Raw genomic sequence first — 27,826 nt, 5'->3', positions numbered from 1 at the left:
ACAATGGTCAAATTCCCATCTCCCCTACCCGTACCCGTACGGCTAGATATCTATTCTATTCTCAACCCAGCCCTGAGCTCCCCTTCTGCTCTGATTGGGGAGCATTGATGATCCCCGGATTCTTGGTTCCCCTTCGTGAAGAGCTCGGATCTTTCCTCCGGGTGGCTTTGTTTTGTCTGCCTCGCCGTTGCCGGTCTCCCCAGGAAATGTCACCGTCGGGCACCTATCAAAACTCCCCGCCATGCCAAATGTCAAACCAACCCCCCAAGGTTCCATCCTCCCACCCAAACCCCAACCCCCCGCGTAACTGGGGGGCGTTTTTTCAGAAACGACGATGGGGGAGAACCAAGTTCCAAAACTTGCAAGTGCCGAAGTGAAGGAGGATCGTGACATGGGGTGAACACGGATAATATGTCACATACAACTATGCAGAAAATATCCCAGTTGGAGATCATCCATTGAGTGACACACCTTCTTTTCACACACGCAGATCAGATACCATCCCGCAGGCATTCTCTGTCCAGGAATAGCACATCTCCAGAGTTCCATATTTGGCAATGGCGGCACGGCGGCCGGCGGGTACGGTCCGTACGGATAGAGTCGTCCCTGGCAAGGCTGAGTAGAAACTCACGAGAGCCAAGCAAAAAAAAAAAACCACTGCACTAGTAACAAGTCACCAACCAACCAACCTCCTCCTCCTCCTTCCCCTCGGCTAAAAGCCTCAAGGTATGGTTCATATGCAGGACCGTAGATCCCCCGGAGTAGGCCGTAGTCTAGAAGAAAGGGCGGTGGCCTGCTTTTCTTGGCGAAAGGACGAGGGGAAAAAAAAAAGAGGAAAGCCAATCGTCTCGGATGCTTTGCCCCTCCTTCCCCTCCCCCTCCCCCTCCTCCTCCGATAGAAAACTTCCTTTTCTTCCCGAAGTGCTCCAGCCACAGGTGGTGACGTGGGAACGGTTAACCAATGAGGCGGGATTCAACAGCCCTGCGGTCTTTAAGCAGAGACGCAGAGTCGTAATGTAGCAAGCAAGGTTCCGGGAGATCTACCCCTAAGCCGCATAGGCTTGTTGGCGACGTACCAGCCGAGTGTGTGATATGGTGAACCTGTTCTGCTTATTCGTTAGCGATGAAGATATGGGGGGTGATGAGTTGTTCGCCGGGCCGCGTAATGAGGGACGAGGAAAGGCCAAGAGTTTGATGATGATGTTGATGATGTTGATGATGTTGATCATTCATGAAGATGAAGGAGGTCTTCGTCGTCGTGGCAAGAGGTGGATTACACATCACAAGAGGGCAATGCCACACTTGGCAATGCAACAGGCAAGTAAGTCTATCTCTCTATGACGGGAATGAACAATCGTGATTGATGGTTTCGTAATAGAAGCTATGAATGGTGCCAAAATAAGAAACCCTAAGCTCATATTCTACCAGAACTCACTTACAGACAAGGCAAAGCCCCCCGTGATATCAAACAGTCAACCGCCACAAGTCGCCGCAACGCCATTGCCAAGAGACTCTCCCCTCTCGTCAACGGACGATGACGAGGGGAGCCCCAATCCTCAAGCCACCCCCCAGACCGAAAATCATGAACATGGTTCCCACAGAACACGTACACACCAATCATCCTCTCTTCACTTTACTTTCCTGCCGCGACACCCTCGACGAAGCTCAGCGCCTCTTCGGTAGGTACACAGTCAATGGAACTCGTCTTGCTGTGGAAAGTCACGCCGTAGCACTTGTCGGCGACGTGGACAATCTCGGGTCGGAAGGTGGTGCAGATGAACTGCGTTCCGGCCTCTTGGGAGATTGACTCCAAAAGGCTGGCAACAGCGGTACGGTACTGGGCGTCAAGGTTGGCGTCAACCTCGTCGAAGATGACCATGGGACTGCTCTCCGTTTGCTGAAGGGCAAAAATGAGACACAGTGCACACAAACCTGGGCGAGTTGTTAGCAAGACTGGTACGATCACATTAGGGAGAGAGCCTGGCTTACTCTTTTGACCACCACTGAGTTGCTGGATCCTCTGCTGCTCGTCCAAAGTCTTTGAGTTGAACGATACACTGATACCGACACCAGTGTAGTTCTCAACGCTGCGGTTCTGCTCCTCGTCGGACTCCTCAGGGTCGACGCGGCGATCTGTCCGGCGTTGGATAACCAGGCGCCCGTGTCCAGCCGGGACGAGCTTCTCAAAGATGGTGGCGAATTCCTTGGACACTTGCTTGAAGGTACGCTCAATGGCCTCGTCCTTGCGCTGGTCGAGATGGGCAACAAGCTCCTCGATGGACTCCTGCGAAGCATCCAGTTCTTTCCTGCGCTTCAGGAGCTGGTCCTGTTGCTGGGTGAAACTGTTGTACTGTTCAAACGCCTTCTTGTTGACGTGCTGGAACTTCTTGAGGGCATTGCGGACCTTCTTCAACCGTGAGTCGATTTGCCTGGGATCCATCCTCTCGTACTTGTCAAAGGCCTCCTCGGGCAAGACTCCAAGGTCTCTGATCGCCTTGGCAGCATCCGCAGCCTGCGCCGTGTAAACGGCCTTCTTGGACATGCTCTTCTCGATCGAGCTGCGTTGCTTGGCTTCTCTTGCGGCAACGGTGCTGCGGATCTCTTCTTGCTCTGCCTTCTTGGCCTCGCGGCGGTCGAGCTTGCCGCCCTGCTCCTCGAGCTTCTCCTCTATCTCCTGCATCTTGGCTTCGATGGCGGCGGTCTCTCGTTGGAGCTTCTTGAGTTCCCTCTGCGCCTCCTTAAGGCTGCCAGATTCTCCCGAAGAAGTGTTGTTCTCGAAGGCCTGACTGTTGAGTTGATCCAGACGCAACTGAAGGTTCTGATTGATGTCTGTCTCGAGGATCTGCTTCCGGCTTTCCGCTTCTCTCCGCTTCTTGCTGGCATCGTTCCACTCCTTTTGCAGGCGTTGCACTTGCGCGTCCAGCTCGACAAGCTGTCTCTCCTCAGCATTACTGAGCGACTTTTTGAAGTCTGACGCGAGTTCAGACTCGTTTGCAGCAAGACTTTCGGTAAAGATCTTCATGTCTCGCTCAACGGCATCGCGGTGCCTCATAGCGTCGTTGAGACGTCGCTTCTCGTGCTCGAGCTGTCCGTTCTTGTTGGCAAGTTCGTGCCTCAGAGGTTCAAAGCCGCTTTCTAACTGACGAAGTTTCTGCTCAGCCTTCTGAACTTCACCCATGGCACGAGTGATTTCCTGCTCCTTCTGTTCGATCTGGCTTCTAATCCGATCAGACTGCTGCAGGAGCCGCTCATACTCGTCTCTCCACTTGTTAACAGCCTGAACGCCTTCAAGCCTAGATCGCCTGGGGTCGATGTAGCCACCAGTCATCGCACCCCTCTTGTTTGTGGTATCACCATCCAGTGTAATGGCATCAACACCGTGACTCCTTGCGTACTGGCCTCCTATGCTCAGGTTGGGGCACACGACGACTTTGCCGAAAACTTGCTGGAAAGCCTTCTCGTACATGGGATCGTAGCGAATCTTGCTCCAGAGCGGTACGATTCCATCCTGAGATCTCGGCATGTTGATGTTTCTCGGATGGAGGCGGTTCAGCGGCATAAAGGTCAATCTACCTCCGTAATTAGACCGGAGGTGGTTGGTGAGGAATGTGGCTGTTTGATCGTTGTCGACAATGTAGTGGAACATGCTGTTACCAGCGATTTGCTCGACGGGAAGGCGGTATGTGTCGCTGACCTCGAGGAGCTCCGCCATAGTACCGTAGGCGCCGGGAATGTCTTGCTCATGCTTCAGGCGCCTAATCGTGGCAAGACCACGGGCAGTGTCGCCATCCATCATAGAGCTAAGCTCACGCTCGGCCCTGTCTCTCTCCTGGCGCGCATCTCGCAAGATGGTGTCGAGCTTTTCTTCCTCACGGCAGAGCAACTTCTTCTCGTCGTCGAGTTTGTCCAAAGTCTCCCTGGCCCTGCTGGCTTCCTCGAAAAGCTCGTGTCGAACCCCGCTCGAGCTTTGCAGCTGCTCTCTCAAGCTGGCGACATCAATCTCGAGCTGCTTAATGGAGTTCTCCGTTCCGGTGACGTCCTCATCAGCGTCCATCTTGTTCGCCTTGTGGCTCATGAGCCTTGAATGCAAATCCTCGATTTCTGCCCTCAAGTACTTATCGCGCTCAGCCTTGTTCTTAAACTGGGAGCCGCGACTTTGTTTGGTGAAAAGACGGTTGCGTGTAGCTTCGGCCGTGTCCAGCTGCTGCTTCTTCTCGATCTCTTGACTCCTTCGTCTGGTGTACTCCGGGACGACATTGTTCAGCTCCTGCTTCTTTGTCTGGAGCTCTTCAATGGTCGCCGCGAGATCGGCCTCGTGTTGTTGCTGGGCTTGAACAGCCGCTGACTGACCATCTGACAAGGTCTTGACCTTGAGCTCGGCCTTCGCCTTTGATTTTGCTGTTTCGCGGCGGTCCTCTTCGAGCTGCCGGCGCTCAACCTTGAGCAGGTCCATCTCCTTGGTCAGCTTGTGGATCTCGGCCTCCAACTTGGTCAACGTCTTTTCAGCATCCTTGAGTTCAGTTCGTATCGAGTCGGTGTTGTCCAAGCCGTTCTGCCGAATGTTTTCGATGCGCTCAAGCTGTTCCTGGATTTGCTGCTGCTCTTGATAGTACAAGGCGTACTCGAGGCATCTGCGTTCACGATCCTTGTCCTGGAAACCACGGAGCTCCTCCTTTTCCTCCTCCAGTTCAGCGAGACGCTCCTTGATGTAACCGAGAAGTTCGTCAATCTTTTCTCTCTTGTTGTTTGTTTCGTTCATGATCTTGAGCGACTCGGTTCGGCGCGCTTCGTAGACCTGGGTACCGGCGACCTCCTTCAAAAGGGTGAGTCGGTCAGACTCCTTCATGTTTGTCAGAGCCGTAACACGACCCTGAGGCACAATGTAGTAGGGATTTGACCTGGAGAAGCCGGCAGCCTCGAGCAGGTTGACAACATCGTTCTTGGTGACGACCTTGCGATCGACCGAGTATTCGTCCTTTTTCGTTCCGATAGTGCGACGCAGAATGACCTCCTTTCCTCCTGTAGGGAAGCGCTCGTCGCTGTTGTCGAAGATGATCTCGACATAGGCGGACATGACAGCCGATCCTGATCCTTCGTGCAATAGAGCCTGGCGCTCTTCGCGGGTCATCTGCGTGTAGGCGTCACTCAGGACGAAGCGCATCGCCGCGAAGAAGTTACTCTTGCCGGATCCATTGCGACCGACAATGACATTCGTACCGGGGGAGAAGGGTTCGATGACGGTCTGTTCCTTGTAGCTATCGTCAAGTCAGTGAGGTGTCACTCTCTGCTGTCTTGTCGCAAGGGGGCACACACCTCTTGAAGCCTTGGATGATGCACTGTTTGATGTACATAGTGAGGGTGAGAGTCGCGGCCTCAAGGGCGGCTGTTTTGCGCGGGTGAAGTCGCTGATGGAGTTCGCTGCGAGTCGCGCAGTATTTTCATCGGTATATTGAGAAGTTGTGACAGTCGATTGTTGGTGGTGGGGATAGACGACGCGTCCAGGAATCGCGAGGTCCTCAAGCGTGGCAGGTCAGGGCGCGTCAAACCTGGGGTGCCGTCGCTCATCTGGTAGGCGGTGCGTGCCTGAGGACGAAATGGTCGAGGAGGCAGAATCGCACAGTTCAGGTTGCAGTGTGCGACGATTTTGGCACTCATTTTACACTGTACGCGACTTCCACTTAAACCTTCCACCCATTCTCATTCTCATCAACCCAGTCAACATTTTGTGCAAAGATGAGACTCTTTGGTATGCAGAGTATGGATTAATCTCTCTGACAAACTTCTCACTTAACCCAGAAGCGACTACTTTAGGTTTGCAATCTTGGCTGCGGGCTCTCTTCCAGTCTGTAGTGAAAATTCCATGTTTGTATGTTGTCTTCGCGGGATGAACAGCACAAAAAAAGCTTCATTGTTCCGATGCCCATGACTCGAGGAATGTCATCCGTCTGTTGTTTCTATAAGCTTATTGTAGGACTTAGCTGAACTTCCGATACAGCAGCGGCCGTTGAGCCCAACCTTAGACTATCTACTCAGGGACAGTGAAACTCGCCGATATGTGGTTGGATCTCTGCAAGATCCATCCATTACTTGATATACTTTGAAAGCTAGCAGTCCGACTCGGTCTCGCCATTTGCGCTCGGAGACTTCTTCCGCAACAAAGCATCTGTATCCGTGATCGCAGAAGAATTACATGCGAATCTCCGGCAATACCAAAACTTCGTCATAAACGGACACACCAGCCTGGACAGGCACATTCCCTTCGAGACAGCACCTGTCAAGCATTAGATGTGGAGGCATAAGACGTCAGCCCGTTTTTTCCTTGGGTCTTTCTTCTTTCACATCCCTCGAACGTTCCGACTCTTCCGCGCAGACTTTCAACTATTCGCAGGGCCTGCGCCTGTGTGCCTGAGCGTATGCAAAGCTGTCTGTGACTCTGTGGCTCTGTGTTTAAAGGAGGCCGGTGCAAAACTTTTCCTAATGTGCAGCGACCGGGAGACTCGATTATTGGTCTGCGTGAGGCTTGAGCAGCATTCATGACACCGGGCGATCAGCAAGTAGTTTGAGCTTCAACATGGATAGAGCTGGGTCCATCCAATATGTACCCCAGTCAAGTCACCAGGAAGCTATGCGCACTGACCATACGGACGACACAGAGTACACGTACTCCCTCCAGCTTTTGACAGGACAGCCACGTTGCTGGATATTAAGGTGTCGGTGGGAGAGCAGGAACCAAGGCGATTCGCTGGTGTGCAGTCCGAAATTCAGAGGAAGAAGAGAAGAGAGAACGAGTTTGCAGGCCAACAGATGGAAAGCCAAGAAGACGATGAGTAGGATCGCATCCATCGATGGCTGCGTTTTGGCTTGCTCAGGCAGTCGTCAGGGGTAAGAAAAAACCAGGAAATAGCAGCAAAGCCAAGAGCCAGGGTGGTCGAAAAGACCGAGGCGGGTAAGACAAACACTCCAGCAGCTCGCCCTGGAACGGCCGGGGACGGACGGGACGAGCGGAGCACTACTGAGATGACATGAGGCCATCACAATCCAAAAGTCCGTAACGCTTTGTTTTCGATAGCAGAGCATGTGCTGTGTAAGTGGCTGCGACCAAAGTCAGCTCAGCCAGCCCTTCAAAGATCAAAAGGACAGACTGGTGGCTAAGACGAATCAGAGCAGCGTGCTGTTGGGAGCCAGATTCTCGGGACCCTGGGAGGGCGACGCCGAGATTCCCAAGCTTACCCCACGTCTTGTGGCAGCCGAAGCAGCTTGTTTCCCATTCGAGGCATCGGCCTAAACTGGCCGCAGCTGCACCAAGCATGCCTGTGATGATCCTCGCGCTGGCGTTGGTCTGCTGCATTCGCAATCCGCCTGCCACCATCGCCATCTATCTATGGTCCATCTCATCCCTTAGCCCATTGATCCATCCAAAGCACTGCGTAGACAGTCATCCAGTGATTCGTTACCGCAACAAGCCTAGTCGTCGGATTTCCTGGCGGCGCAAGGTCGTGAAAGGTTGCTTGGTGCCCAGTGCTGCGAATAGGGTGAGAGGAACAAGAGGTCGTCTTGTCTGTGTGTAGCGCAGGTCCGGCCTAGGCTCCAAGGGGCAGCCCGGCCTGCTCATCGCAGGGCCAGCTTGGAAGCCTTAGACCGATCTGTCTAGTCGGTTTAATCAGATGCGATTGATGACCAGAGTTTGGTGTGTTGCTGAAGAGCAGGCCCATACCACGGCAACATGGCAATTTGGTGCTTCGGTTTGGGAAAAAGCCACGCCCAGTCAGTCGGTGGCAAGGGGCAACGGTGGTGGCAGGTATCCAAGAGAAACCGCTAAAGATCTGCCGTCAATTCTTACAAGCCTTGGAAGAAACAAGAAATCACAAGGCAGGCCCGCCGGCCTTCTCACGCAAGGGAGAGAACATCGAATGCCGCATGCGAACCCTGAAGCATGTGTGCCTAGGTGTTCACTGGCTTTCACTATCATTTGATGATGCCACTGCAGATGATGAGACGCCATTCTGAAAAGTGCCGAGCGGAACTTTGCGTGTGGGGATGAATGCCAGTCTGTCAGAGACGGAAAGAAAACTCAAAAGTTGGAAGAGTTCCGAGGGTTCGCGACGCCATATGTATGTATGTGTGCATGGTATGGTGTGGTCAGCGAGACTGTTCCTGTCTCCTTGCGGTTGCACTCTTCAGGGTTGGTGAGTCTTCCATGACGAGGTTGAGTAAAGTTTTTTTCCTCCCCCATCTGCCCCATTTAGAGGTGCGCCTGAGAGAAATGGCGTCGCTGTGCTCGTGGCGTTGAAATGCATATATTGGATTGCAAAAGCCGTAGTGCATCGATGACACGGCTATCCGACTTTTCAGTCTGGTGAAATTATCGGGGGGTCATGATGGAATGGGCATGGTCGCAAGGTGAGATGGTGATGATTCGTGAGGCTAACACTACTGGCCAGGGTGATAACAGAGACGAGATATCGAAAGGGAGAGGTGGACGAAAAGGGACGATGCGATGGAAAAAGGCGGCCGGAGAAGACGACGACGACGACAGGATGCAGAGTGGCAGACAGGGTTTATTGTTTGCTGGGGAGTGGAGGTGGGCGCGGTGGACCAGGGACACTAGGTGACTAGATGACGCTAAGGAGATTAAGCGAGACGCCGTCGCTGCGTGAAGGAACGGCTGGCTTTCCTTCCATTTTTTTTCTCTCACGGGCCCACGGGTAATTATAAAAGTACTGCAGGCATACCTTTAAGACTGTCCGGGCCCCTCCACCCCAAAATTTCCCTTCCAGAGCGACGTCGAGGTGCTGCCCTTTTGACGCGACCCCATTAACCCTCGCATCTCATTGGTCCATTGCTCACAGGTTGGTCAGCACCATAGGCATCAACAGCACCCCAAGGCACCCAAACCACCAAAAGCCTCACCCAAAAGCCTCATCGCAGCTCCTCCCAGCACCTCAGTAAGTGTATCCTATCCGTACCTTCCCGCCTGTCCCATTAGGTTGGATCTGGATCTGGTACCTCAGGCAGGCACCATCCCCATCCCCCATCCACATCCACAACCACGCGCACCTTCCACGCACTGCACTGCATTCCCGCCTCGCACCTGGCAGGCACTGCGTTTGCCTTTCCCCAATCCAATCTTACCTTATTATTGAGGTGGTGTTGCTCATATCTACATATACGCGCCTCTTCCTTCCCACTTTAAGGCGTCATCTCTCCCATCGTTTCGAGCCTCACCTCACCTGCTTAATAGGCGCCTTTTTCTTTCTTCTCACGACTCGACGCTTATTTCTTGCAACAGCAGCTTTTGCGACCATTCGGCACCACACCCCAACGATCCACGACGCGCCTACGCATCACGCCTTGCATCGAGATTTTACGTGTTCACGCTGCTTTCTCGCACTCCATCTTTCATTACCGCAACTTGCAACAAGCTCCGAATCAACGCGGCGATTTCAACCTGCACCGTCCTACTTCTGATGCATGCATGGTAGTCGCATCCTTTGATTAAGACTCGGCTTGATCCGCAGTGGACGGGATCGCGATTTGCATCCGGCCCCATCGCCGTTACCCGCTTTCTCAATTTCGGTACGTACTGGCTTCGTACAGTCCGCGTTTCTTTCATTTCCCCGTTATGCTCATATCCACCCCAAACCTTGCACCATTTCTGCCAATCCTAACTTGCCATTGGGCGTTTCGGTCCGGCGCGTCCTCTATCGCATCTACCTGCACTTCACTTCACTATCGAGATCACCTCATCCAATATGTTACTCCACCAACTGCCATGATTCAGTTTCTACCCCAGACTGCATCATCTCTGTTTGGGCACGGGAAGGTAGCATCCATGTATCTATCTTCAAGCATTTATCATGTCATCTTTCCTTCACCCAACAGCTCCTGGACTCACATCATTGCTTGTTTTGAACTCATAGCTAACATCTCTCACAGAAGTTCAGTCTGATGATGAAACTCTCATCAAATACATCTTAATTCAAAATGGCGTCGAGGTATGAATCCTTCCTGGCAACCCTTGCGATCAGGCAGATCCGATCGTTTTTGAACCAGCACTAACCTTGCTTCAACAGACTTGACAGATTGGTCACGTGAGTCTAACCACATGACATCGCTCTTTAGTAGCAACCCTACAGAAATCTTGATGTCTGCCTCTTCTGGGTTCGGCTCAGCTGAGGATGCAGTTCTGATGATGCCCGTGTTGAGCGAGCTTAATATTCAGTCTAACAAGAGACTGTATCGTCGCGTCGTCAACCGCTTACTAACTGCTTCGCGTAGGATTCTCGAAACGGGCAGCACCCGTCTGATTCGTGACACCGCTGTCAACCAACTTGCCGACTGGCAGAAGCAGCATCCCGATGAACTTTTCAACCTTCTTTCCAGAGTAGTACCTTACCTTCGGCACAAGGACTGGGAGACACGCTCCACAGCAGCCAAAGCTATAGGCAAAATCACCGAGAATGCACCCCTGTACGACCCTAACGAGGATGAGGACTTTGCGCCAGTCAAGAAGGATGAGCCGGAAGAGAATGGTCACGTAAAAAAGGAGGAGGAAAAGGATGCTACCTCTTTCTCTTCCAGCGAGCTCCTCAAATTGGGGTCGCTCAATGTAGAGCACATCATCAAATTTGGTCGCCAACTTCTGAGAGGCGGCAATATCGAGTATGCTCTGGCATCATTGGATCCCCCAGCACGGCTGGCACACCAAAAGAAGACTCTCAATGGACGACTTGGCCTGTTGGGCAGGGTTTTCGAGGACGCCGAGATGCCCGTCCTTGTTGAAAAGGAACCCAGCCCTCTTACTCCGCAAGAGTCAGCAAATGGCCACAACGGCACCAAGGAGAGCACCACCTCCCACGGTCAAAGCCAGCCGGCAGAGGAAGCTGGCTTGAGCTCTCGGCAACTCAACGTCCTCAAGAGGAAGCGCAAGAGAGAGTTGCAAAAGGCTGCCCAGGGGAAAGGGGGATTTGGAGATTTGACCATGAGAAGGACAACCACAGCAGGGTCCGAAGGCTTCGACGAAACACCAGCAGCAGATGCCGACGCGAAGCAGAAGAACGGGAAGGTCAACGACTACTTCAACTTGGACAGACCGGCGGACGTCGATGAGGAATCAAAGGTTGTCAGCGAATTCAAGGGACAAGTAATACCGATCAAGTCTGAAATCGAGGTTGATGAGACCATGGAGGGTGCTGAGTGGCCCTACGACAGATTATGCGATTTCCTCAAGGTCGATCTTTTTGACCCTTCCTGGGAGACTCGCCATGGAGCTGCGATGGGTATTCGGGAGGTGATTCGTGTCCACGGAGGTGGAGCTGGCAGGGTTCGTTCAAAGTCACGGGCTGAAAATGATCGCTTGAACCAGGCTTGGTTGGATGATCTGGCCTGCCGGCTCTGCTGCGTCCTAATGCTGGATAGATTTACCGACTACAGTTCTGATACCTCGGTCGCGCCGATTCGCGAAACTATCGGTCAATCTCTCGGATCGGTCCTTCGCCATATCCCGGCAGAATCTGTTCACGGCATCTACAAGATTCTCTACCAAATGGTCATGCAGGATGATCTCCAGCTCGACATGCTTCAGTGGTCTGTCTGCCACGGTGGAATGGTTGGACTGAGATACGTCGTTGCGGTTAGGAAGGACCTGCTGTTGGAGGACAGTGAGATGATCGATGGCGTTGTTCGGCTGGTCATGAAGGGCCTGGAGGAGCATGACGACGACGTCAGAGCAGTGAGCGCTGCGACTTTGCTCCCCATGACCAAGGAGTTCGTCACATTACGACCTGGGTCTATCGATAGCCTCATCAACATCATGTGGGGCAGTTTGGCCGACCTTGGTGACGATCTCAGTGCTAGCACTGGTAAGATCATGGATTTACTTGCGACACTCTGCAGCTATCCCGAAGTCCTGCAGGCCATGGAGACGTCCGCCGCACAAGACGAGGAGCGTTCCTTCACCTTGCTGGTGCCGCGCTTGTACCCCTTCCTTCGACACACCATCACTTCCGTCCGCTTAGCTGTACTGAAGGCGTTGATGACATTCGCAAATTTGGGAGCTGAGAACTCTCGAGGCTGGCTCAATGGAAGAATTTTACGACTCATCTTCCAGAACGTCTTGGTTGAAAGGGACAGAGAAACACTGGCAATGTCTTTGGACGTTTGGACAGCTTTGGTTCGCTCACTTGCACAGACGCCCGAGATTCTTGCCGACGAGTTCGCCGCTCACGTCGAGCCTCTGATGAGACTCACGCTGCATCCCATTGGTGTGTCCCGGCATCCCTTGCCCATGCCCGCCCATCTATTCCAAAAGCCATCAGGCGGCACGTATGCACCTGTCGCCGTCACACCCGCCCGCAAGGCCTCATCCCCCGACGGGCCCGAGAGAGCAAACAAGCGTCGTCGCAAATCTGCTAAGACGGATGACGTTCCAGTCACTTCTCATACTCATGACGTCGACGGGCACATGATCCAGGGAGATGTGGACCTTGTTGGCATGGATACTCTGATTCGATCGAGAGTATCAGCTGCCAAAGCCATGGGCCTGATTATGTCCTTTATTCCGGTTGCCAGCCTCGCCGAGTACGACCAGCTACTTCTCGCCGGTATCTCAGACCGGGCTTCGTCCACACAGCTTTCAGCATGCATGATCATTGACGAGTACGCTACCAACGGCCCTGCAGAAGGAGCACAAAGATACGCGGCGCCTCTTCAGAAGATTATTGAGACTGAACGTCCTGCTCACTACGGCGACCTAGTCAGCTTCATGCACCGGGTCCGATCTCAGTGTCAACAGCTTCTCAACATGTTCCGCGACCACGGCAAAGTGTCTAGTGGTCGGCTCCCAACACTGGCTGTCCTGGTTCAGGGTGACGAGCAAGCAGGTCCAGGTGCCTTCTCCATTGCCGTTGCAGACAAGGTTGTCGGAGAGGATTTCGACAAGCTTAAGAAGGCCATGTCTCCAGGACAGCGTCTAGTTGCCAGCCAGATGCTGAGCGAGGCCAGAGAAGTTGCCGTGTCTGCGATTACCGACGCGAAGGCCGCCAAGGACTCACGAGACGTCCGTATCAAAGCAGGCGCAGCATGCGCATTGGTTGCGATCAAGGCCCTACCCAAGAAGCCCAGCCCACTGATCAAGGGCATCATGGACAGCATCAAGACAGAAGACAACCAAGTGCTTCAGAGCCGGTCATCAGCGACCATTGCAAGACTTGTGCAAGTGTTCAACGAGATGGGTCGTCGCGGACCGGCCGACAAGGTTGTTTCCAACCTGATCAAATTCTCTTGCGTGGAAGTTGCCGAGACTCCAGAGTTCCCTGTCCATGCAAGCAAGACAGATTGCGTGCTTTCAATGCAGAAAGAAGAAGATCGAGTCGATCATGCAGACGCTGCCAAGTGGGCAAAAGAAGTCAAGGCTGCTCGCATCACCCGTCGTGGCGCCAAAGAGGCGCTGGAAATCCTCTCCAAGACCTACGGCGCCGAGCTGCTCACGGCCGTGCCTACCATTAGGGTGTTCATGGAGGATCCTCTTGTCAAGGCATTCTCTGGCGCATTGCCGGCTGAGGCCAAGGACCCCGAGAATACCTTTGGCCAAGAGATCGTCGATGCTTTGTCCCTGATTCGAACGCTCATGCCCACTCTTGACAAGGCCATGCATCCATTTATCATGGAGAAGGTTCCTTTAGTCATTAAAGCCCTGCATTCTGAGCTTTCTGTCTTCCGCTACATGGCAGCGAAATGTATGGCTACTGTCTGTAGCGTCATCACAGTCGAGGGTATGACAGCCCTTGTGGAGAACGTCTTGCCATCCATCAGCAATCCTATCGACCTCAACTTCCGTCAAGGTGCGATCGAAGCCATTTACCACTTGATTGCCGTGATGGGCGATGCTATCCTTCCTTACGTTATCTTCCTCATTGTTCCCGTTCTGGGCCGCATGAGCGACTCAGATAACGAAATTCGTCTGATTGCGACAACGTCTTTTGCAACCCTCGTCAAACTCGTGCCACTGGAGGCAGGCATCCCAGACCCTCCTGGACTGTCTGAAGAGCTGCTCAAGGGCAGAGACCGCGAACGAACATTCATTTCCCAACTGCTGGACCCCAAGAAAGTGGAATCGTTCCCGATTCCCGTCGCTATCAAGGCAGAACTTCGTTCATACCAGCAAGATGGTGTCAATTGGCTTCACTTCCTCAACAAGTACCATTTGCACGGCATTCTTTGCGACGACATGGGTCTTGGAAAGACCTTGCAAACCATCTGCATGGTTGCCAGCGACCATCACCAGCGCGCCGAAGAGTACGCGAAGACAGGCGCACCCGATGTTCGCCGTCTCCCATCTCTGGTCGTCTGCCCTCCTACATTGTCCGGTCACTGGCAGCAGGAGATCAAGACTTACGCACCCTTCTTGAGCGTCACTGCCTACGTTGGCCCGCCAGCCGAGAGAAAGAGCATGAAGGATAACCTGGACAAGACTGATATCGTCGTTACCAGCTACGATGTCTGCCGAAACGACGCCGATGTTCTTGCAAAGTACAACTGGAATTACGTCATCTTGGATGAGGGACACTTGATTAAGAACCCGAAGGCCAAGATTACGATTTCTGTCAAGAAATTGGCCAGCAACCACCGACTGATTCTGACCGGAACACCTATCCAAAACAACGTATTGGAGCTCTGGTCCTTGTTCGATTTCTTGATGCCTGGCTTCCTTGGTGCTGAGAAGGTCTTCTTGGATCGGTTCGCCAAGCCCATCGCCGCAAGTCGCTTCAGCAAGGCATCTTCAAAGGAGCAAGAAGCGGGTGCTCTGGCTATCGAGGCTCTCCACAAGCAAGTCCTGCCATTCCTTCTGCGACGCCTCAAGGAGGAGGTTCTAGATGACCTCCCGCCCAAGATTTTGCAGAATTACTACTGCGACTTGAGCGACCTTCAGAAGAAGCTGTTTGACGATTTCACCAGAAAGCAAGGCAAGAAGCTGCAAGAAGAGGCCGGCCGTGAGGACAAGGACGCCAAGTCACACATCTTCCAGGCCCTGCAGTACATGCGAAAGCTCTGCAACTCTCCAGCCATGGTCATGAAGCCTGGACACGGCATGTACGAAGAGACCCAGCGCATCCTTAACAAGCAAGGCACCAGTCTCGAGGATCCGGTTCATGCACCCAAGTTGACCGCTTTGCGAGACCTACTTGTCGATTGCGGCATTGGTGTGGAAGAAGCCGAGTCGAATGACCCCCTGTATCAGCCAATCAAGCCTCATCGCGCCCTCATCTTCTGCCAAATGAAGGAGATGCTGGACATGGTCCAGAATACGGTGCTCAAGACCATGCTGCCAGGCGTCACCCACCTTCGTCTAGATGGTGGAGTCGAAGCCAACAAGCGTCAGGATATTGTCAACAAATTCAACAGTGACCCATCGTACGATGTCTTGCTCCTGACCACCAGTGTCGGAGGTTTGGGACTCAATCTGACGGGTGCCGACACAGTCATTTTCGTTGAACATGACTGGAACCCGCAAAAGGATATGCAGGCCATGGACAGAGCTCATCGTATCGGTCAGAAGAAGGTCGTCAACGTATACCGGCTGGTGACCAGAGGTACTTTGGAAGAGAAAATCCTAAGCTTGCAACGCTTCAAGATCGATGTCGCTTCCACTGTGGTCAATCAGCAGAACGCGGGCCTGGCTACGATGGATACAGATCAAATTCTTGATCTCTTCAATCTTGGGGACACAGGACCCAGTCTCATATCAGACAAGCCGCAAAACTCGATGGAGGGTAGAGAGGAAGACATGGTGGATATCGAAACGGGAGACGTCGTCACGGGCAAGCAACCCGGCAAGAAGGCTTGGCTTGATGATTTGGGTGACCTATGGGATAATCGCCAGTATGAGGAGAGTTTCGATCTGGATGGTTTCTTGAAGACCATGCAGTAATAATACCCCCGACCACGGTCGTATCAGTAGGAGGTCGGAGGGAGGCCGTTGAGGCCCTTTGTATGGAGTTTAGCCTGGCATCTGGTTTAGATAAGAGCGAGTTGGATGCCTTTTCGATAGGGAGGCTTGAGACCTCTCACGCAGTAGTGTACTCATAACGAAACGTGTGCGCGGAAACACCTGTACTATATGACACTAGCAATTTTTACGACTCAGACGACGCACGTTGGGGTGAAAGAAAACAACTGAGCATTCACACTATTTTGACCATTCATGATTTAACTTTTCACTGCATCTGACCTTGTCTCATAAGGGGTGACTGACGCTCCTGGCATGTGACTGTGATTGCCTTTGACGTTCTTGTTATTTGAGATGGTCTATAGGCTGCAGCAAACAACGTCAACGTGGATTCAATGTTAGCTTGACAATGGAGACGATCTGATTAAATAATACGCAGCAGTACACCTGCAATCGTGTTCTGAGAAGTTTGTGATAGGATGCCCCATCTGGCCTCCACATCAACAGTTTGGATGTGGCTGAGCAGCAAGACAGATCAACACCAGTACTGCAAGATCTCCCTCATTTATCCTGTCTCGCCCAGAAAAACAAGCCTCTGGGCCCATGGCCATGAATGGGGGATCGTCGGGCCTTGTACAATTCCTCTCGGATCTGCATCTCGAGGCCAGCAAAGACTACTCGACCTTTGACTTTCCTGTCACGGCACCCTTTCTTTTACTTTCCGGCGATGTCGGTAGCCTATCTGAATACGACAGCTATCTCGGGTTCATCCGGTGTCAGACGGATCGGTACGAGGGTGTTTTCCTAGTTTTTGGCAATCACGAGTTTCATGGCCTCACGTACGGCGGGACACTCGCAGAGGCGGCAAGGCTTGAAGCAGAGCCGTCGTTGAGAGGGAGGTTGCATGTGCTCCACCGCCGCGGGTTTGATATCCCCGGTTCCAACGTGAGCATCCTGGGATGCACCCTATGGACGATGGTCCCTGAGAAGGCGGGAGCTGCGGTCGTGGGAAGGGTCAAGGATTTCCAGCACATTGAGGGATGGAGTCTTGAGGCACACTGCGCGGCTCACAAGGCGGACTTGGGTTGGTTGAAGAGAGAGGCGAGGGAAGCGGTGGCGCGTGGGAGAGAGGTTGTTGTTGCGACTCACCATGCTCCTTCGCTGGAGGGGACGTCGGAGCCTAGGTTTGAGGGGAGCCCTTGGTCTTCGGCTTTCGCAACGGATTTGTTGGAGGAAGTAGGGAATTCTGTTCCGATGATCTGTTGGGTGTTTGGGCATACACACTTTTCGACAGATACGGTTGTGAAGGGTGTCAGGATTGTGAGCAACCAGAGGGGGTATGTTGGATCTGGGAGAGTTGCGAAGGAGGGGTTTGATCCTGCCAAAGTATTGTCTTATTAGGAGCAGTTATGGATGGTAGCTCCATATATGAGAAGAGTAGATTGCCATTGTTATGATGCCTACTTGATAGATGACAGCTTATAATCAGGAGAAGTTATTTGCTCGGTATCTCTGAGCAAGTTGTGCTACGCTGATTGAACAAGGAGTGAAAGCAAGAGTTGAAGTGCCTTACGGCTGATATCATAGCTGAGCTCAGCTACCGGGATAACAATACGGCGGCGGGGTAATGCCCCGCACCTGTGATGCACTGTGGCACTGTACTGGCTCTGCACCAAACTCCTTTCAACCCGCACCTATTGTCAAGCAAAATCCAGAACATTCCACTCAACAACATCGCTTTCAAAGTCAACAACCGATGCCCACATCAGCTGGAGGCAATCACGCATCTGCATCACATTGCTGAAACATTTCGCCAAGATGCCTGTCGACTACAGCAAATGGGTGTGTTTTACATCACCCACTCTCTCACGGCCATGCTCGCTGTGATGCCGACCTCAGTAGCTAACATGTAAATACGACAGGACGCGCTGGAGCTCAGCGACGACTCGGACGTCGAGGTCCACCCCAACGTCGATAAGCGCTCATTCATCCGCGCAAAGCAGAACCAAATCCACCAGGAGCGACTGCAGCGCAAGCATCAAATCGAGACGCTCAAGTACGAGCGCATCATCAACGATGGCCTGATGAAGCGCATCTCCAACCTCTTGGACGCCCTTAAGTCCCATGCCTCCGAGGCTGAGACCCGAAACCCCGGCGAGGTCGCCTTCCAAGCCGTCATGGAGTCCGCCGGCAAGCCCGAAGACGACCAGCCACCCCCGCGCCCCGAGGGGATCCACGCCGACTCGGAGCCGCTGCCCAGCTTCTCCAAGATGATGGCCGTGTTGTTGGACCAAGTTAACAAGGAGCTGGACGAGAAGAAGCCCGAGAACCGTTACAAGGCCATGCTCGAGGGCGTCGAGGGACACCTGACCAAGGTGCAGAATCTGCAAAAGGAGCTGTTTGCCAAGCTGGCCGAGCTGGAGAAGGAGGAGGGACGCAAGATCACGAGCGAGGGTATTCACACGGGCTTTGACAGCTCGCACGTCAACAAGTCCAAGGATACGGATAAGAAGGAGGAGCAGCGCAAGCCGGAGCTCCTGAACCCCAATTTTGACATGACACAGTCCCTTCCGGCCAAGTCGACCCAATCGTATGACGACGATGAGGAGATTGAGGCGTCGCCCGCCGCCAAGAAGTTCGCGCAGATCAAGGCCGACGACTACACATCCAGCGCCCAGTACTTGTCCAAGAACCCGCAGATCCTGACGGAGCGGGAGACAGACGGCCTCCTGGTCCTAGCCTTCGACGCCGCCCTCGAGAGCAAGGACGACTTTTGCCGGCAGTGCGTCCACCAGGCGCTGCTGCTGCAGTACTGCAGAGCGCTGGGCAAGGACGGCGTGGGCATGTTCTTCAAGCGCATCACGACCAAGGGCCACCAGGCGCAAGATGTGTTCTTCAAGGACGTGCAGGATACGTACGGCAAGATCAGGAACCGGGCGCGGGAGATTGTCAAGGAGCGCGCCAGCGAGCCCGAGGGCGTGGAGCAGATTCAGCTGCACGCGGTGGAGCCCGGCACGGAGATCAAGATTACGATTCCGCCCAAGGACAGCGAGGACCCCGCCGTGAAGGAGGGTCGGGATATCTTTGAGACATTCAGCGCCGACTTCCAAAAGGCTCTGGAGAGCGGAAGCCTGGATGAGGTCAACAAGGTGTTGGGCAAGATGAAGGTCGAAGAGGCTGAGGATATTGTCGGCAAGCTTGGAGACGTGAGTATTTCTTCTCCAGTGAAGATTTTCGATGAGCAGGTTCACTAACAACGTTGTGACATACAGGCCGGCATCTTGAGTCTGGAGGAGCAGATTATCGACGCCACGACCGAGGAGGGCCAAAAGGCGCTCAAGGACATGGAGGCGGCGCAGGCCGGTTCCGAGTCCGGATTCGCACCGGACCCTGAATAAATGAGGGGAAAAGGAAGCATTCGTAAGTCCAGGGGAGCCGGAACATGGGGTAAGGTCAAAGCACCTTGAGCAGACACCGCGGGAGGGAGAAGCGTTGGTTAGCGCAAGGGCACGATGAATGAACAAGCTGATGAGCACGGGAGGATGGCCCGTGGCGGTCACTGAGTAAGCAGATTAAAAGATTCAGAGACAGAAAGGATATCAATTCAAGAAGAATCCGAGCATTGACCACAATTTGAGCGTTGCATGAACTGCGGCTGCGCCCTTCCTCGGGGGTACACGCGTGACGAGAGGGGGGGAATGAAGCCTTGACAGTGGCATTGACGGCATTCGGTGAATTCGTCCAACAAATGGGAAGACGAACGACATGTCGCTCGTGTGGCTGCGGCCGACGTGGGTTTTTGCGCTCGGCGTGGCTTAGTTTTGACAGTCGAGCCCTTCTTTTTTTTTTTTCCGGGTGACGGTTCCTCCCCCACCATACCGTACCGTTCCTAATATCGTCCTTCCCGTCGCTTGACAGGCCCCGAGCCTGGGCCCCCAGCGAACGAACCACGGATGATTCTGATTAAGACTGGTGGCAGGGCAAGGTTACGTACGCCTCTCGGAATGAGCCGTACGAGTTTCTGTGCTCTCTTGATGAATTCTAGCCCACCAGGCTAACCAACATAAGGTGCTGGATCTCATGCCTTTTTGCCTTGCGGCTCGTTACGAACTGGAGCGCAGGGATGTGGGCGCATGGTGCCCGGTCGAGCGCCGAGGTGCCGGGTTCCCCTGTGGCCGGGGGGTTTACCTTCAAACTTCGATAGGGTGACATTTTCATAACTTGCGTGTTCGCCTTCGCCTTGTGAGGCTCGGATGAAAAGGGAGAGGACCGAGAGCGTGAGGCATAAGCGACTGGATGTGGTGTCGCTGCGGCATGTCCTATCCCCTCGGCCCTCGGATGGGGTTCAGTGTTCACGATGTTCTGGGCCAGGAGGCGACATTTGGCATCTACCTCAGCCCCTAGTGATGAAGAAGCTCGGTCTTGCAAGTCTTGGTACGCGCAAGTATGGCGTGACCTAGAGATTTTAAGCCTAGTGGAGACGTCCCAATGTCGTGGGCGACCTAAGAGTAGGTAGGTAGGTAGACTAAAAGTACGTGCTTGACGCGGCCACACATATCGCGGGCATGGTAAATTGCTTGGGTTGTCTAGGCATTGGGTTTGAGGTGGTCTTGGTGTCTTGGGAAGAGAGAGAGAGAGAGAGAGAGAGAGAGAGAGAGAGAGAGAGAGAGAGAGAGAGAGAGGCAAGAGAGGATGTGACGAACACAGAGTCCGCGCGGAGGCAAAAGGAAACGAACGGCTTATGCGCAAGTTTCGCAATCAAGCGCCTGGACCTGTCTAAACAGCTGGGGAAGACAGTTGTTCGGATAGAGCTACCGAGCAAGACAGACGTGGCTTTTCGCCATCCTCCCGGGATCGGATTGACAGATGTCAAAACGCTCTGTCTCGGAGTTTGCTTTGATCTGCTCCCTCGACTGCCCCCGCCTGAACAACTCTCCAGGTGAATTTGACGATGTTTGTGATGTTTCACAGAGGTTCTAAGACGGTAGCACAGCATCACGTGGACAGTTGTGAACAAAACCAACAATGTACCACCCTGTACGAGGTAACGAATAGTCTGGACTTTATTCTCCCGACTGCGCAGAGACGCAAGTGATCGGCAACGACGTAAAGAGGCAAAGGCAGAGAAAATTAAGCATGTCGTGGTCAAGCTATCGGTTAAACCACCATGTTGTCAGGTCCCGAAGAGGGAGGTTGAGGCTGAGCAAGAAAGAGAAGAAGAAGAAGTGACATGAGCAGACGCGCACTGCGCAGACTCCAGTGTTCAAAAATAGCAACGGGAGGCGATCTTGTGCTGGGTACCCCTGTGGAGACCCCTTTTTGACGGGAATACTGCGGTCTATTCGGCTGACCAGGCTAGTATCCGTACATTCCCTGCCTTGGATAGTTGTACTGTTGGGTGGGCTTTGTCAGCGATCTGCTACCCGGTGTCGTCCAGTGAGAATGCTCCTCGACGATGTTGCTCTTTGGTGGACAGTGTTGATGATGGTCATGGTGACGAGCTTTTCTGCCCTGTGGAGAGTTCATTGCTTGTTTACTCGATTTCCTGTTCCTGTTTCTTGTTGCTGTTCTCGTCCACTACATGTCTCCATTAAAATGCACCAAACGGCATCCCTTTGGATGGCAAAGTCAGTGGCGACCCTAGGAACCAAGACAGATTTTCCCGTGGCTTGGGAAGTTCTTTTCTTGGAACGACGCTGGAGAACCCGCCGGCAGATGGGAACTGGGGGGGAATTCTGGACCAGTCGAACCGTCTCGCTGGGCGGATGGACAGCCACACCTTTTTTTTTTTGTGGTGGCGGCGCTGGAATCTCTGGAGACGGAAGTGTAGATCTCTAGGGTGCAAGCCACTCGATTTTTTTTTTCTCTCTCACCTATCACCCGGCATCCAATCGGTGTGCCAGTATTCAGTGTTCTTGTATGGGCGAGTGATCAACAACAGAGAAAAAGTTGGAGGTGAGCTACCTATTCTTCTTGAAATTCCCCAATCTTTCGTATGAGCCCGCCTTGAAAAGTCAACAAATGCTCGGCTGGGCGGCTGGACAACCCTCATTCGAGTGTGTCGTAGTTTCGGTTGTCGGAACGGCATGTGCAAGGCAAATCGGTCGACATGCCAAAGTCGGTGAGGTGGTACGAAGATGTGAGGCGACAGGAAAAAGATGCAGAGCTAGCCGCAATCGCTATGCACTACGAGTCAGCCAGCCAGCCTCTGGTCAACCTTCTCAGCAACAACTCTTCAATGCGACTTTCTGGCCCAGGTGTTGTTGTCGGTTTGTGGTTGCGAGGTTAACCATTCAGCAGCTGTGCCAGAGAGATCTGCACACCGCATGAATAATACAGTAGGGTGTCAAAAGTTCGTGTACACCCTCCCAGTGCGTCACCTATAGCCCACTAACTACGTCTCCTTATTACTATAAATATCTTTTTAACTTAGGTATAAATAATATAATTTCAAGTTTTAATAAAATACTTTAGTATATAAAGTATATAAAACTATTTTTTATATATTTTAAAATACGTTATATTAGTACTTTATATTATAATATAAAAGTAGAATATAAAATAAAATAGGATTTACTAAGAAGTACAGTGCTATTCGCACTTAAAAGGCCCTATAATCCACTATAATAAAAATCTCTTAAAACTTATTTTTTAAAAGATTTATTTAGTACGTTAGTAATTAAGATAAATATAGTGTAACTTAGATATATATTAATATAATAGCTAATTAGTTATATAGTAACTTTTAATTTCTTTTTCTTATTATATTTAACTTTTTATTTGCTGTTGAAAAGTAGTACTTTTGCGGGATACTGTGCGCTGCACACGAACCTTTGACACCCCACTGTACTGGAGCCCCGCGCGTTGCAGGTTTTCCAAGTCAGAAATGGCCGTGGCAGGAGAGTTGCAAGTTGCATATTCATTTGTTTACATCACTCGAATGGTGGGTGAAGATGGAAAGAAAACAAGAGGTTGACTTGGTTACCGACCTCATGAGTATCCAGTCTACTGGGCGAGTTCGGATGTATCTGTACAGAAGATCTGTACAAAGCGTGAGAGTACATCTTGCATGTTCTCCATCAAAACGGATCCTCACAGAATCCAACGTTCCTGTGGTGTAGATACGTCATTGGGCCGCAGAGAAACATTTCCATCTTTCAACTTCTCACACACGGATCGTCCTCGGGCGGTACAACGGCACCGAAAGCGAAAAGGGACGGGAAGTCTGTCTTGGACCAGGGTGGTTTTTTTGCAGAAAGTATCAAGCAATTAAGCAGTAAGCAGCGTAAAGCACGGGACAAGATGGTTTGTGCGATTGGGCAGAAGATCTCGGGTTGCGACTGCAACTGCGCAACTCACTCTGTCGCGCAATGCATCCCCATGCTTTTGAGCGTGGTGATGGCGTGCCGTGGAGGGAATAACGTGGCTCCAAGAGCGCAGAGAGCGTGTGAGAGGTAAGGGAGGCCCCCCAACACTCGACCAAGCCAAAGTCAGGGGCTTCCCTCCCCAGAGGTTTGGGAGGCGTGAGACTGAGACGTTCGAGCGACCATTGCGACTGTCCATTCTGTCGTTCTCTTTTCTCCTTCGGCTTGGGACTTGTCTCAAGTCCGTGGAGTAAGGTAGGCCCTCAACTTCTATATTGTACCACCAAGACATACACTAGTTGGATGGGCGGGAACCAGCAGAGTGGGAAAGATGGTGACAAGTAAAGGTGACACGACACGCACGCACACCACCTCTTGACACTGGTGTAAGTGAGAAATGGTCGCTGATGGCCAACGCTACCTTAATTCCTAGCTCCGTCTCGGGCTTACTACGCAACAGCTAAAGCACCTAAAGCACTCTGGATGAGGCCGCGCCCATTCCTTTGTACAGAGTACAGTACCTAGAGACTCGCAGAGTTCCGGCCTGGGTCTGCATGTAACGGGCATTGCTGGGGGAAAGGCTCCTATTGGCGAAATCAGGTGAGGGGATGAAGGGGAGGATGAGGGAATGGGAGTTCAATGGTGAAATGTGCTCGGTGATGGGTAAAACATCACGCATCACCCCCTTTGCGTCTTGCTGCACGTCTTTGCTGACGGACTTGGGCCTGATGCACAAATCGGAGAGGGAGGCTGTGTAAGTCTGAGAGGTGAGATGTACGTGTACATTTGGCAGTGCAAACCAGTTGTTCATGGCAGATATAGTGTATCCAGACCCGAAAACACACGACGCAAGCATAGTCGAAGTGAATTAAAAATCACCGTGGCTAGTGTTGGATTCTTCTTGGTGGTTTCCATCGCTCTTCTCTTGCACTTCTCGTATGTACGTACTACGGTATCAGGCCAAAGTTTAACCCCCTTGTCAGGTACCGGTGGGGATGGCCCGTGCCTGCCTTCCATGGGCAATTCGACCAATCAGAAGCCACTATTTCAGCACAGGCCTACTAATTAGCCCAGCCTAACTTTTTTACTAATTACGAATTCTTCCTCTTATATACTACTTACCTACCTACCTACTTTACTTTTAATAAATTATTACGAATATAATACGGCTAATAAGTAATATAACGAAGTACTTTATTAAGGCCGACTATTAGTAAATTCGTACGTTATATACTAATACGAAGTTTATATAAGTTTAAATAGTTAAATTAACTAAATTTATAAAAAACTAGGTCCGTATAATTATAAAAGCCTTATTAATAATAATTATACCGCGTTCTAACTACTTATAAGTTATAACTTTATAATAAAAAGAGGCCCTTATTAAGTATATTATTTTTTCTAAAAATAGCTACTAAGCCTCTTTTTTATTACTTTTAATTATACTCTTTTTTTCTTAATTTAGTATTTATATAATATAAGTAGCCCTACGTTAGCTTAGGTTCTATTATTATATTACTTATTATAAGCCCCCTATATCCAAAGCTAACTAAATTAAGCATCTTACTTAAGCTTAAAAGTACCTCTACTAAACTATTAAAAATTAATAAAAAGTCCTATAAATAAATAAAATATAAGTTATAAGTAGTTACTATTATAAGCTCTATATTACTTATTACTATAATAAGGAATAGGACCTAATATATATTATTAAAAAGTATTAATATAAGCGGGGTTAGATATTTTAAGAATATTTTTCTAAAGATTAAAAAGGACTAAGTATTTTTTAAAAAAAGGATTAAAGTAGTATACGTATTAATATTTACTAAAAATATATTATACTAATTATTAATAATTAAATTCGCCTCTATTAGTAAATATATAGTAATAACCTTATTTTAATATAAAATAGCGCCCTAGTATATAATATAAAGTTAATTTAATAAGAGCTTAATAATTATAACGTTTATTTAATATTCTAACTACTTTTCTTACTTAACCTTAACCTTATTAAAACGTATTAAAATTAAATAAAGGATTATATATAAGAACTTATAAGTATATAAAAAAACCCCTTATATAACGTATTATAATAATAAGTTAAAGAGGCCTAGGATACCCTTCTAAAGGACTTCCTATACTCGTTATTAAGTATAATACCTACGTATTACTAAGTAATAATTAATACTAATAAAATATATATTAAATACTAATTTAGCTATAGAAATTAATTAAGATCTAATAATTATTAATTATATTAGCCATTTAGCGCTAACGATCTAACTAGTACGTTAACCCTTATTTATAGATCGGTACCGAGCCAGGGGATTAAACTTACCCCTATAGACCAAGTACACTCACTATTCTATTGGGTACAAGGGGGTGAAGAGCGACTGGAGAAAAAAAAGTACGAGTACAACCGCGACTGCGCCATGCCGCCATGTAGCCCGCCCACACGCCCGGAGCCCCACCGGGAAACGGGGGACGGACTGGGGGCCGCGCAACCAACAGGGTCCAAGTCTCCCAGACTCTCTGCCAGAATGCCGCACCTCCTTCTTCAGCTTCGGTCTTGTCTGATATTTCTCCAGCCCCATCGGGGCTACGTAAGGTATGGATGGGTACAAGCGACAGGTATCCGTACCTACCTAGGTATGGGTATGGGTACGGAGTACGGATACAGAGCATGGATTCCGAATGGGGGACAAGGAAACATCCCAAAGTGCTCCTTGGCCTGGCCTTGCGAGGATCCTCCCTTCATGTGTCCAACATATTAAGAACTGGGGATCCGGCACCGTCTTTTCCTTTGGCCTCCACGCTGACTACTAATACACCAAGTGACACTACGAATACGCTACCTCTACCTCGCCTTACATCAGACTCTCGAGGATTTTGCCTGTCTTGGATCTACCTTTAACCTACCTTGTCCAGTAACATCCCGTCTCTCGTTGCCCTGCCCATCTCAACCTCCTCGCTACTCGAGTCTCCGCCTTTTTCGACTGCCTCCCGTCACATCTCTCTCTTCCTCTACCTCGACTCCGACCTCGCGGGTTTTCCTGCTTCCTTGCAACTTGAGCCAGCCTCCTCATAGTTGCAGTGCGACATCCCCAAAACCGACGATCACTGTTTCGGACGTTTATTTAGTCGACTGCTTCCCGCTTTCGTCGATTCCCGCATCCGAGGTTTTTGGGTTCAGTCATACACGGACAACACCAACAAATTATACACACTCAAACACATCAACGATCAACATGGTCTTCTCACTCCGCAAGGCCTTCGCGGCCCTCCTCGCCACAACCGCAACAGTCTACGCACTCCCCTCAGACTCATCCTCATCAACAGAATCAACCGTGAACACAACCTCCCTTGCCGCCACCTCCTCAAACTCAACAGTCTGCAACAACTCCCCATCCCTCTGCAGCCGCAAGTACAATAACATCACCCACATGGGCGCCCACGACAGCGCCTTCCTCCGCGACGCCAGCACCTCAAACTCCATCGCCGGCAACCAGTACTACAACGCCACCGTCGCCCTCAACTCGGGTCTGCGCCTGCTCCAGGCCCAGGTCCACCTCGTCAACGGCACCTCGGGCAGCGTCCTCCAGCTCTGCCACACCACTTGCAGCCTGCTCGATGCCGGCACCCTCGAGAACTGGCTCTCCGCCATCAAGGACTGGATGGACAAGCACACCGACGATGTCGTCACCATCCTCCTCGTCAACTCGGACAACCAGGCTGCCTCGGCCTTTGGCAAGGTCTTTGAGTCCTCGGGCATCTCCAAGTACGGCTACAAGCCCTCCACCTCCTCCGCGACCTCGAGCTGGCCTACCCTCCAGACCATGATCGACGCAGACACCCGCCTCGTCACCTTTGTCGCCTCCATCACCGCCGACACGGACTACCCCTACCTACTCCCGGAATTTTCCTACGTCTTCGAGACGGCCTACGAGGTCACTTCCGCCGCCGGCTTCAACTGCACAATCGACCGGCCCTCTACCTACTCCACCGCCGCCGCCGCCGTCTCGGCCAACATGCTGCCCCTCATGAACCACTTCCAGTACCAGACCCTCGCCACCGACATCCTCATCCCGGATGTCAGCGACATTGACACGACCAATTCGGCCTCCACCAGCACGGCGGGCAACCTCGGCCTCCACGCGCAGACGTGCAAGAGCCAGTGGGGCACCAAACCCGTCTTCATCTTGGTGGACTTCTTCAACAAGGGCCCGGCCATTGACGCCGCCGACAACCTCAACGGGCTCTCTTCGTCCGATATCTCTGGCCGCAGCAGCAGTAACAGCGCCACCGCGAGCTCGAGCAGCGGCAAGTCTGCTGGTAGAGCACCCGGTGGTATGGAGACTGGCGCGCTCGTCGCGTTTCTCGCTGCCGCTGTGTTCTTGTTTTAAGGGGTCGTCTGTTTCTGAAAGTCCGGTCTCTCAGGGTCCGAGCCAAAGAAGGATGTGACACTTTTCATGCGACAATCTCATGAAAAAGAGTGTCTGTGTGTGTACGCTCAAAG

The 27,826-nt window shown here is 51.6% G+C and overlaps 5 protein-coding genes across 5 annotated transcripts; 3 read left to right on the top strand and 2 right to left on the bottom strand.

Annotated features, from left to right (window-relative positions):
* Positions 1-42: 42 nt before the first annotated feature.
* Positions 43-393, bottom strand: CTAM01_05812 (uncharacterized protein; the record flags this gene model as incomplete). Its single annotated transcript, XM_060521842.1, has 1 exon — positions 43-393. The coding sequence occupies one exon, from the start codon at positions 391-393 to the stop codon at positions 43-45; it is 351 nt and encodes a 116-aa protein (XP_060383511.1).
* A 1,240-nt stretch (positions 394-1,633) lies between these two features.
* CTAM01_05811 (RecF/RecN/SMC N terminal domain-containing protein) lies at positions 1,634-5,351 on the bottom strand (the record flags this gene model as incomplete). Its single annotated transcript, XM_060521841.1, has 3 exons — positions 1,634-1,932; positions 1,990-5,255; positions 5,314-5,351. 3 exons carry the CDS (start codon positions 5,349-5,351, stop codon positions 1,634-1,636), a joined length of 3,603 nt encoding a protein of 1,200 aa, XP_060383510.1.
* Positions 5,352-9,984: 4,633 nt separating this feature from the next.
* On the top strand, positions 9,985-15,928 carry CTAM01_05810 (SNF2 family domain-containing protein; the record flags this gene model as incomplete). The annotated part of the gene is made up of 3 exons (XM_060521840.1): positions 9,985-9,995; positions 10,074-10,091; positions 10,279-15,928. The coding sequence occupies 3 exons, from the start codon at positions 9,985-9,987 to the stop codon at positions 15,926-15,928; spliced, it is 5,679 nt and encodes a 1,892-aa protein (XP_060383509.1).
* Positions 15,929-16,549: 621 nt separating this feature from the next.
* CTAM01_05809 (uncharacterized protein) lies at positions 16,550-19,344 on the top strand (the record flags this gene model as incomplete). The annotated part of the gene is made up of 3 exons (XM_060521839.1): positions 16,550-17,182; positions 17,869-19,152; positions 19,219-19,344. The coding sequence occupies 3 exons, from the start codon at positions 16,550-16,552 to the stop codon at positions 19,342-19,344; spliced, it is 2,043 nt and encodes a 680-aa protein (XP_060383508.1).
* Positions 19,345-26,558: 7,214 nt separating this feature from the next.
* Positions 26,559-27,713, top strand: CTAM01_05808 (uncharacterized protein; the record flags this gene model as incomplete). Its single annotated transcript, XM_060521838.1, has 1 exon — positions 26,559-27,713. One exon carries the CDS (start codon positions 26,559-26,561, stop codon positions 27,711-27,713), a length of 1,155 nt encoding a protein of 384 aa, XP_060383507.1.
* Between the last annotated feature and the right edge of the window lie 113 nt (positions 27,714-27,826).

Source organism: Colletotrichum tamarilloi (assembly GCF_030869305.1).
Source record: "Colletotrichum tamarilloi strain Tom-12 chromosome Unknown Scaffold_15.1, whole genome shotgun sequence".
Lineage (NCBI taxonomy): Eukaryota > Fungi > Ascomycota > Sordariomycetes > Glomerellales > Glomerellaceae > Colletotrichum > Colletotrichum tamarilloi.
This window is presented reverse-complemented; position numbering and strand designations above follow the sequence as displayed.